The 11,352-nt window shown below is 37.4% G+C and overlaps 1 protein-coding gene across 3 annotated transcripts; it reads right to left on the bottom strand.

The window, feature by feature from the left end:
• Positions 1 to 1,576: 1,576 nt before the first annotated feature.
• Positions 1,577 to 8,905, bottom strand: LOC103702372 (protein phosphatase 1 regulatory inhibitor subunit PPP1R8 homolog). 3 transcript variants are annotated; one of them, XR_005512447.1, is made up of 4 exons: positions 8,768 to 8,905; positions 7,671 to 8,352; positions 6,442 to 7,426; positions 1,577 to 2,096 (listed from the first exon to the last, which is right to left on the bottom strand). XR_005512447.1 is itself a non-coding variant. In XM_017841646.3 (3 exons), the coding sequence occupies exons 2-3, from the start codon at positions 8,120 to 8,122 to the stop codon at positions 6,610 to 6,612; spliced, it is 1,269 nt and encodes a 422-aa protein (XP_017697135.2). In that variant the 5' UTR covers positions 8,123 to 8,352; positions 8,768 to 8,905; the 3' UTR covers positions 1,596 to 6,609. The 3 variants fall into 3 exon arrangements, 1 of the variants encoding a protein (XP_017697135.2); XR_005512448.1 differs by lacking the exon at positions 8,768 to 8,905 and having other exon boundaries at positions 7,671 to 8,761; XM_017841646.3 differs by having other exon boundaries at positions 1,596 to 7,426.
• Between the last annotated feature and the right edge of the window lie 2,447 nt (positions 8,906 to 11,352).

Raw genomic sequence — 11,352 nt, 5'->3', positions numbered from 1 at the left:
CTACTGTATCTGCAATTATAAGGTTATGTCGAGCCTATTGGATGATACATATAAAACTACACTCTTAGAAACCTAGATTTCGATAAATATTAAACCAAGCATATGGCTTCACTAATGATGAGATGTTGGGAATGCTGTACATTTGATAGTAAAGCTTCTTTCCTTCAGGAGACACGATTTCATGGATTCCTTCGGAATTCAAATCATTTGGTGGGAACTTGCAACTATTTTCCTGAGACGATTATCATGTTTCCTTAAATCTCATCATAGGGTCTAAAAGCATGTCAACCATATCTGAGTGTAGATCGATCATCTGGACTTAGTATTCAACTGCATGACAACTATTACTCTTGCTAAACTTTGGTATATAGTATTCTATGAAAAATGACTTGGCCCTCTTTCTAATTCCAAAAGTCTAAATGGAGCTAATTATCTATCTTCAGAAGATTCCTAACTTTTCTGTCCCCACTTTAATAAAAGGTCAACCCTCAATCTTTTTCATATTGAACCAAATCTTATCCGTGTCTTGTTTCTGATTTTTTTAACAAAGTAGGCTGAGTAATAAAGACATGAAGTAGGAAAACAAAATTGATTGGGAGATACAATTCAGCATAATCTACTAAAAGAAGACATCATTTAAAGATATAATTGCAGATATATCATCAAAGCTAATTGGTAATATTTTTGCCTTTTATTATTATTGAGAAGGTGTCGCTAGTAAGAAAATAAGGGGGAATCATGGAATTGAAACTTACTAAGTTAGCTATGAAAGTTTGGAGGGCATCATGATTGCTCTACTTTTCACATGCATATATATATATATATTACAGCCATCTTAGAATATAGGATAGCCAATTGAGCAGGATCCATGCTCTGATGTAAACAGAATATGATCTTGTCTGTATCTTCTTGTATGTACTTATGCGCTCGCAGAAGCTAATTTTGCGCAATCTTAGTTAGATGTGGCCATGCCAAATTTGGAAGCTATTTAGATCGCAATATATTGCGATCGCAACAGCCATTTCCCATCCTTGTATTTTGACACAGGTTCAAGTTTGGGAACAAAAAAAAAGGATAAAAATTATAAGTTGCCAAATCCCACTGGTGAATCAGATGGGATCCCACGGGAAGAATCAAGAATTTGATGGATGAGAAACATGAAGAGTTTACATAGATTAATGCAGTTAGTTTGAGAAAACAAGCACAAATGGATAGATGGCTGTTGCTGTGGAGGCATTGGAGGTGCAAAAATGGGAGAATGCACAGTAGAGGACTCTCTAGAGAAGATTCAGCTCAAGACTTATATGGGAAATCCAGTAGAATTAGTTTGGATTTTCTGCTGGATTCATGGATTGTGCAGGGTATTCGGATAGACTCATGGACTGAGATTTAGGCTAAGACTAAGACTTGGGCTAGGTAGGCCAACAAACCTGATTCTTGCAGGCTCTTAGGAGGGCAGTCATTTCCATGGTGTTGATAGGAGGATGAGGGAGGAGCCATGGGGAAGAAGAGATGGTAATGTAGACCAAGAAGAAGAGTTCCTCCCCCTAAAAAACCCTCTCAAACCCCTAAAAGATGATAGCAATGAGATAAAGCCATGTTTCATTCAAATAAACCATTCAATATGTACTTAATGTTGTTTTATACACATGTACAGATAATAAAAGAACTCAAAACTTTCCAGCAATAGTGCAAGAGAAGAAAAAAAAGCATTGAAGCCCTTGCCCTTGCTAGACTTGAACTAAAGTTTAAGTTTTCAGGACATGGACAAAAGAAATAGACTGTTGAGAGCCATGTCCTTCCATGTGATTTCATAGGGTGGTTGTCAGGAGGCAGCAATAAAGGGAGAACTGAGGTCATCTTTTCCCCACAACATTCCCATTAGATGTCGGTTTGTCAGCCAACTCTGAGAGCCCTGAGCTGACTGAATGGCTATTGTTGATATGGAGAGGATTTCTAAGAAGCCTGCAATGAAAAGATCCAGCATGGGCGGTCAGAGAGCCAACCATCGATGTAGCGCTGTCATCATTCTTTTAAAGGATTCTCCGGCGTGACAATGTCGGCCAGCTTCAACTCTTTCTTCATCATTCAGGCCTCTGTCGAACATAATAAACTAATTATTATCCAAAGCAATGTATCCATAACATTGCTCTAGAAAAAATGTTGCACCTTCAATTAGAGTACCCTAATTATTCTGATAGCAAGTCACATTATCTTTCGCTAAATTTGAATAATAGTTAGAATTCAGTAGCATCAATCAATAGCAATATAGGTACATACACAAAGCATGCACACGTTTTCTGTCTGCAATGGTTAATAATTTTTAACACCACCAATGCCAGAAAGTTTTATAGCTGTTAATTTATCAGAAAGGAGTTCTATGGGAAAGTAAACAATGGTGAAAGCCATTTATTTCTCAGAAAAGAAAAGGAGTTCTATCAAACAGATTCTAGTTCTGTTTTTTTCATAAGAAACGACGATGAATCTTCTCAAATTGGTCAACTTTATTGACCAGATTGTTTCGTAAAGAGGAATCTCTCAAAGCTTTGAAATCATATAATGAGTATTTTTGTGAAAGATAGATTGATAATTGAAAACTTTCTTAGTGCTCATGAAATAAAGGTATATTACAGAAGAACCGGTCACAAAAGAATTTCATGCAAACTTGACTTTGAAAAAGCATTTGACAAGCTAAATTGGGAGTTCCTGTTAAATATCCTCCAAACTAGAGGCTTCCCCTCTAGATGGGTCAGTTAGATTCATTGTGTCTCCTTTCCTCTGCTTCGGTAGCACTCAATGTCAACGGTCGATCAGTGAATTGGATTAAATGCCCGCACGGCCTAAGGCAAGGTGATCCTCTTTCTCCTGCACACTTTATCTTGGCTGCTGACATGCTCTCTAGATTGCTTAAACAAGCTGGGGCCCTCGATTTAATTGAAGGAATTGGAGATGATAGAATCTTTCAAGGCATCAAGTGCCTCTCTTTTGTAGATGATACGCTCCTTGTTTTGGCTGGAAAGTTGGATGGCTGTAAAAGCAATCCTTGTGGCTTTTGAGGGGGCATCCAGTTTGTGAATTAACTTCTACAAAGTTTGATCACTGAAAAAGGACTGAGCGGTATGGGAAGAGAAACAAAGAAAGTGAGAAAAAAGAAAAGTTGTCCTACAGCATTTCTTTTTCCTCTGTTAAAGTGGCAAGATAGACACAATTTGAATTCTTTCTGAAAGAAAAAGGAGGGTCATAATGTTATAATTAATCATTCAATCTTTAAAAGAACTTTAAATTCCATTACGTAACGTCACAGTACCTAATATACATGAATCATGTATAATGTTTAGGAGCCTGACTAGAATAGTCTGGCTCATTTTAGTTCAGCATTGCTCATAAAAAGCCTAAGTAGAATGAGAAATTATTGGACTCAAAAAGGATCATTGCAGCTGCCAGCCAGCAGACATTGAAGCGGTTCTCTAGAATGTAGTTTGTCTGGAACTGAGCACAAGCAATAGAAGAGCTGTAATATGAAAATTGAAATGTCTTCATATTTATGTTAGAAGATAAATGCAATCCCACTTAATTATTGTACATTTTTCTTGTGCCTGACTTAAATAAAGAGTGAAGAGAGCGAAACTAAGGTCACACAGAATGCAGATGAAAAAGAGCTGAGATATGAAGATCAAAATGTTTTCATATTTATGTTAGATGATAAATGAAGAAAGAGAGAGAGAAGAACAAAACCGAGTTGGGGTGCATTCAGCAGTGAAACAAACATGCAAAAATATCCCCATGCAGTAGAACATCCATAGCTCGCCGGACATCTTGTAGGAACTTTGCTTGACATAATAGTAAAGATTTCAAGTGTTTGCGCAGCAGTCTTTCAATCCACTAGGGATTGATTTCTTGCAAATGTATGCCCATGGAAAGTTCCGGCAGAGCTGCCTAATAAGTTTAATTACCAAAGAATGAAGAACAAGAAAGCTTGATGAACCCCCTAAAATTATTTCTACTCAAAAGAATTTTGTAACCCCAGAATAGCTCATATTCCGAGAAGACTTCTCCTGAATTATTTTACAGGTAAGGATTAGGACACAATCTACAACATCATCTTGGTCTATTGAAAGAAGACTTCTAAATATTTTTATCTCGATTGCTAAGGTCTTTGGTCTTTAATAATGAAGCTTTGCATTCAACTACTCATGACTTATATTAACCAGTGCTTTGATGATAAAGGAAAACACTATGACCTAAAAGTGCAACTCAATAAACAAAATAAATGAACAAATCTGTCTACAACCTAGTGTAGCTTTGAAGAAACCCCTTACTGTGAGGAGGGAGAAGCATCAGTGTGTCACATGGTAAGTTATAATTCAAACCACCATCGGAAGCTTTTTATCTTGCCCATTGAGATCAAATAACATGTGCTCCAGATCAATCCCGAAGTCTTTAAGTTAGGGGGAAAAGAAACTTCAGTGATTACACAATTTGGGGAACACCAAAACAAAGCTAAAGAATGTAACATTTGGTGCTATATTATTTCAAAAAATAAATAAAAACGCGATTTTAGAGGAAATAGGTGATAAAGGAATACTCCAGCATAAGCAATTTTGGATTTTGGATTTTGGATTTGGATATGTCATTGTTAAAACCATGTACAGATGATGAGGACATGTTTTAGAAATTAAAGGCGGAATGGAGGAAGTGGAGTGTTTTTCAGCCAGCATGCCACTAAAGTTTCATAAAATATCTTATATAACAATCCCTATGATGTTGTAGGGATCAAAATATTGAATGAGTAAGATGGTTTATCCTAAGAATCTGGATTCCCATGAAACCTACTACCTGCATATCATGCATTTCATTCTCCTTCCAAATATAAGATGGTTTATCCTAAGAATCTGGATTCCCATGAAACCTACTACCTGCATATCATGCATTTCATTCTCCTTCCAAATAAACTTCAGTTCAACCCTCGAGCATTATAAAATGGTACAGTCATTTGACTTCAAATCCTATGAATTGAAACCATATAAGTGTACTCCAGGTCTATAAAAATTATGTAAAGAACAGAATAACCAAAGTTAGCCACCAAATATTTAGTCAAGTGAGCAAATAAAATAGATGAATGATCAAACTTTACAATAAAATTCACTTTCTGCTAAGGCAGAATGGCAAATACGTAACTGAAACAGAAACAAGGAATGCCCTTGATCAAAATTGACGATCAAGGGTATTCCGGTAAAATTATTTCACTAGTTAGTATCTATTATTGATTAGAATTGGAGATAAAGCTAGATAGATGAAGTAGAGGAGCATATCTGTTCGTACCATTTCTCTGAAATTTAACAAAAAATACTGTAGAACAACCTACCATTTTGCCTAACATGGCCAAAACAACAAAAAATATTTTGTAGCAGTACCTCGTTCGTTGCCCTCCACTTAAAACCATCTATTTATCCAGCCTCAAAGAAAGGTTTGTGAAAACATTTCAATCTAGGAGGCAAAGAGACAGGTTTCCCACTAATATTCCACTAAACATGTAATTTCCACGAATCCATATCCACCAGATCTTCTGCCAAACATTTGAGATTGGCTTCTGATTGCTCTTTGCAGATCATTCCTATTGAGGGTCGGGCTTGTGTTACTGCAAGCTTTTCCAAATCCTTTCTCACAAGTTCTATTTCCTCTCGTCTTTTTAGACCCTTTTGGACAAGCTTGAGCACCTCTCATTGTTGGCGCCTTAGATTTTGGTGGTACATTCCCATAACTTTTTGATCGATTCTTCATCAAATTTATCTTCAATTAAATAGTTCCTACACCTCCTCTAATATCAGATCCATCTCAACATTCTAAGTTTTATCATGTTCCTCTTGATTGCTTGCAATTTCTTCATTCCCAAGATTAGAAACCAAGAAGAACATTCTTATCTCTACCAAGTCCAAATAAAATACTGCCTAGTTACATATAACCATGACTTAAAGCGACCCATTAGCTATTTTAGTTGTAATTTAGAATAGTAGCCTGAGACAAACCCAGCTAGTGAGAAATAGTATTTTGGTTCTGAGCTTCTCAACATCAAACTCGACACACAGTCTTAATAACCAGAATCAACTAATAATTACAATATGAGCTGCAGCTCGGCATAAAACTCAAAAAAATTAAGCATGTCCTGTTCTGAACTACTCCAGCTCAACCAAAACAGAAAACATCAAAAATGTCATACTAACTGCTCTATACAAGTGCTATTCTACAATGCCAAACCTGAGGGCATAATAATGGTCAGAAGTATATGAGGATCTGAAACTACTTATCAGGTAATGCTAGATATCAGGGGCACAAAGCATAACCAATGCACAAGAGGCAGTGTAAACTTAAAGAAGTAAAGGTTCATCAGTAGAACAACCCAAACAGATCATTGTAGAATAATTTTAGGCAATTCTGGCATACCTTTTGGGTGTATGTCACCCCCTGCAAAACAACATAAGAAACTGCAGCAAAATTTCTCAGTTACACAGAACTCATAGCCACCATGGGCTCCAAAAATGTCCATTTGAAACATAACTCATCAGAGACTCATTCAATGAACAAATTAGCGAATGAAATCTATTATACTCATCAGTAATCACCAAAGAGATCATCAATGTCATCTGCTGAACTAACATTGTCTTTCTCACTGGCAATACTAGCAGGCTTTTCTTCAATGCTTTTGGTGTTACCTGCCTGCCCATCTGGCATGTATGCCCAGGATGAGCCCACCTTTCCAGAAAAGGAATCCCCATATAGATCATCATAAATCCCACTTTTTGTAGTGCTTTTGACTTTGTTCAAGACCTGTTGTAGCCTATCAGTAACACCCTTGGGAGAAGTACTGTCTTCCCTTGGAGATACCTGCTCCTTTCCTTTTGGTATAACCGTAATCTGTACAAGAGATTTATATTTCCCAACAAGACTGCCTTCTTTTACACCAATAGGGCCAGGTTCAGTCTCAACATCCGCACCATCTGAAATTCCAACTACTTCAACAAGATCCCCCCCAACCTGATCTTTAAATGCCACTCTTGCTTTCCTAATTCTTTTGGTAGACCTTCCTGACAGATGGTGGTCATCAGTTCCACTAGACATACTGCCTGATGAATTTTGAGACTTGGATGAGAGGTCCAACTGACTAATACAACCATAGCGGTTGAGTACTGTATTATATGCCGCCACAGCATCTTCATCGGAAGGGTCTGGAGAGGAAGGTAGATTAATTTCTGCAGGAATTGCCGTGGTAGGAAAAAGAGCAGCTGTATTTTTTCTTAAGATGTAGCTTCTGGTTGATGCGGCAAACCGTAGCGACTGTCCAACTTCAAGCTCAACCGGATTATCTTTAGTCAGTCTCTCATTTGCAACAAATGTACCATGAGCTGAACCCAAATCAACCACAAAGATGCTGCAGAAACATTTATATGAGTACACACTCTCCAGCTCCAAAAAGCAACACTAGACCAACATAGTGAATTCATTTTGATTTCAAAGCAATCCTAATAAACCGTTTTCACAAAAATCATAATTTGAAAAAGAATCATGAAGGAATCTGCATGGTTGTAAGAAAGATGGCTTCAATTTATAAGTCATAAGCTGTACACAGAGAAACTGGAACCAGAGAAAATTAAGAATCAATTCAACAATCTCACCTTCCATTCTTGTGGGGAACTACTGCAGCGTGTTGGCGTGACACAGACGGGTGATCTAGCACGAAATCACACGCTGTGAACTGCCTCCCAAATATATGCCGCCGCTTATCTAGATTGATCTTATCAATGACCTCTCCATCCTTCAACACCTCAAGATAGTAAATCCCTGGACGGGGTCCTATAGCCCAGTCTGGAGGCTGCCAGGTAGACTGCCCCCCACCAACCTGAGTGGCCTGCGGAGCTGGAACTACTGCATCAGGTCCCGTAGGTTTCGACGTGATATGCTGTTGATGCTGAGTATGGGTTATGTGAGAATTTTGTGGCTGCAGTGGCTGGACCGGAGGGTGGGCTTCTTTAGAAGCCAAAGCAGTTTTAGAAGCTGAATTAAGGCTAACCGAGAATGGCTCCAAAGATTGTGCTTTTTTAAATCTATCAAGACCCCCTCTATACATTTTCCTTTCTTCCTTTTTGCCCAAACTACAATTTTAAGGTTATGTTACATAAAATCATCTCCAATGCAGTCTTTTTTATTTCAGAAAGAACAGCTCAAGGACAAGCCATATAGATAACAACAACCCTCTGTTGCGCCAACCAAATCTAGAGGTGTGAAGCTTACCCATTGAAGAAGAAACCCTAGAAAGGCTTCCAAACATTAATTTCGATACCAGGGTTTTCCAATAAACTGCTCCACCAAGTTGAAAACAATCAGTTTCATCCACTCAAAAAATCGCTAAAACCTCATATAAACTCACAAAAAGAAAAATATTCCCCGCAGATGAGAAACTGAACGGAAAACCACATTTGGAATACAAAAGCGCCCAACTCAATAGAAAGGGATAAAAATGCGACCTTTGAACCCGATAACTTTAGGAAATCAGATCCTTAATTACACATAGTATGATCTGAAACGACTACAGAAACGAGAGCAAATTTCGATGAACAACCCAAATCGAATCAAATCAGCAGCAACAATTCATTTTTTCTTTAAAAAAACATGGAATTAACGGATAAGAAACAAATCAAACGAAGATAACGATTATAATAATCAAGCCGTGGTTGGTGGCAGGAGAATCGGATATTTGGCGAAGAAGGGTTACCTTGGGAGACGGGAGAGGGATTTCCGATTAGGACTTCGAGCTTCGATGATATTGTCCCGAAGAAGAGAAGGGAGGAGAACACCCTCGTAGGCGAGAGGGCAGTCCCGATCAACATAATAGGACAGAAGACCTACTCGTGACACCATTTTGGGACTCCTCTTTCCGGACAGCGGGGCCTACGTGATGGACTACTCCACTGCGGGACTGGGAGTGGTGGTAGTTGACGAGGGGTCTTCAATTGGGTCTTTTAATTAATAAATATATAAATATATATTTGCTTAAATGGATGAATTACTTAAATCTTGTAAAAAAAAAAAAAAAAAAGAGGGGGGGGGGGGGGGGGGGAGGGACTGTACCATAGAAGTATTTCCGCAAAGTAATCTTTAACAAAAAGAAGCAATCCAAATTGCTACTCTGTTCATCTTATGTTAAATATGACTCGCCCCAAAAGCAGCAGACACCCTCACATACTATTAAATTATTACTTCTTTCGTTATTGTATGGTGCTATCGGCTAATATTATGACCCCTTGTGGCTGATGATGTGCTCTCCACGTGTAAAAATTTGGTGAATTTTTACACCTATATGTAAATATCTTGTATGTAATTGTATCCATCTTTAATGTTAAAATTCATATAAAAAATGCAACATAGGTCTATCAGAATTCTCAAAGATGTGTATGCTTTAAATCCTATAGTTGCTTTGCAAGGATGGGTAAGGGTGGATGCTCAATGCCTCAATGGGAAAGCTAGTTGGCCATAAAGTATCGGTTAATTCTGATAGGCTAATTCACAAAGATTTTACTTGATTCTGATATAAAGTTGCATGTTGCCTTTCTTAGGGAAGGCTAATGCTAAAGTAGATTGGCTTGCTAACTATGACAAGATACTCAAATATTGGCCATGGTCGACAAGAGCTCTATCGGATTTGATTACAAGTGATCTACTTTGTAATTGTTGTGAATATAACTATGTATTTTTTTGTGGTTTTATTATATTTGTCTTTTACTCTCAAATATACTTTATTTTAAAGTGGAAAAAAACATTTTTGACTTGTATTTCTTAATGATTAGTAAAAATTGTTTCTTCTGCAGTCATGAATTGCATGTAAATGCCATGACGAGTAACTGATGATTATATATAACATTAAGCAAAGAGCAAGCCATATGCGTAGTAATGGTAAGTTGATGTCACCATGTCAGCAACCAAAAGCTGTCTGATCTCTTATATATTTATATACAACTCATAGTTGACTCTAGTTCATGCAATCAAAATCCTACATTCAACTCCGTAACCATAGTTTAGACTTACTTCATAACCTTAGTTTGAACTTTAGATTGGTCAAGACTAGTGAATTTACTGCATGGCCTACATTGTATGTGAGGTAATAAAAGTAAAGATTTTTTTTTAGATTACAGTGATAATTTGCCACTACTCATGCTTGAAGTTTGAACTTTGAGACTGACAGGACCAACTAGTTGAGCTAGAAGATGTTGGCCATAAAGACCACAAATTGCAGGGTGCTGATAGTTGCAAAGATGGGAGACAGAGCATAATAATGTAGAAAATATTTGTATAATTCTGATGGAATACGCTGAATTGGAGAAGGGTTTCTATAGGAGAAGAACACAAGAAGAAATAAATTCCCTGCAAATGGTTCATGATGTGGTTTGTCATCCAAAATGCAGTTCTGCCCCCTGGTATTCTCAATCTTCTTTGATATAATATGATAGAGAATATCTCAAGAACTATATCATAAAAGCATTAATCGGCAGAATCACCATGGTGTCATTGAGTAATCAATACAACCGGCTCTCTGCATCACTTCATGCTCTAAAAGACTTCAAATATTTCTATCAATGAATTGGCCAAGCAATGCATCAAATAAAGTAACTCGAAGCTTGTCATCGATGGCACCCTGAAATATTCGACTTGCCTTTTTTTTTTTTTGTAATTTGTTAGATTAAGAAGACATTTTAACATCCTCCATGCCCAAGAAATATCTATCATCTTCAAAATGGAGAGTTTTTATAACAACCCAAAACCTCACACAAAAAAAATTAGCCGAAAGACATATTTTAGGTTTCTTAGTCCTATATAAGTACTCAAGATTTCTTCGATAAATAATCGATATGGGACTAGACATACTCTCCCATAGATTCTTACATATTTCCTTCATTTAAATTCTGACATCCTTATTAGGCTAAAGATCTAAATCTATTCAAATCTTATTACAAATATCTTAAACTTATTCAGCTATCCAAATGCCCTGGATCGGGACATCCTTTTCCATTCATCCAAACACCCAAAAGACTATTTCATGGGAGTCCAACATCACATACTTTTTTATCCACCACGTAAAACTATTCCCCGGAATAAGTCCAATTCCACCAAGCCTATCCGCGAAAGTTTTTCTTATTTTATCGAATTTATTTTGCAAACAAACGCACCGTGCGAGAGCATGAGGTGGGAGGGGTTGCATTTTCCGTGTGAAAAAAGAGTTTATCTTCCTTTGCACCAATCCGCCGTTGGACCGCACACTGCACAGATCATAAAGAGATCCCACCTGGTCATCCATCCGCTTGC

This window comes from Phoenix dactylifera, chromosome 7 (genome assembly GCF_009389715.1).
Source record: "Phoenix dactylifera cultivar Barhee BC4 chromosome 7, palm_55x_up_171113_PBpolish2nd_filt_p, whole genome shotgun sequence".
In the NCBI taxonomy this organism is placed as follows: domain Eukaryota; kingdom Viridiplantae; phylum Streptophyta; class Magnoliopsida; order Arecales; family Arecaceae; genus Phoenix; species Phoenix dactylifera.
Note: the sequence above shows the minus strand (reverse complement) of the source record. Positions and strands in the feature narration are given on the sequence as shown.

What these genes read in the sequence shown, in the direction of transcription:
- LOC103702372 (XM_017841646.3), bottom strand. Translation starts at nt 8,122, where the DNA reads ATGTATAGAGGGGGTCTTGATAGATTTAAAAAAGCACAATCTTTGGAG. An exon ending in GTTCCCCACAAGAATGGAAG is followed by an intron (nt 7,427 to 7,670) that starts GTGAGATTGTTG and finishes ATGTTTCTGCAG; the next exon opens with CATCTTTGTGGTTGATTTGG.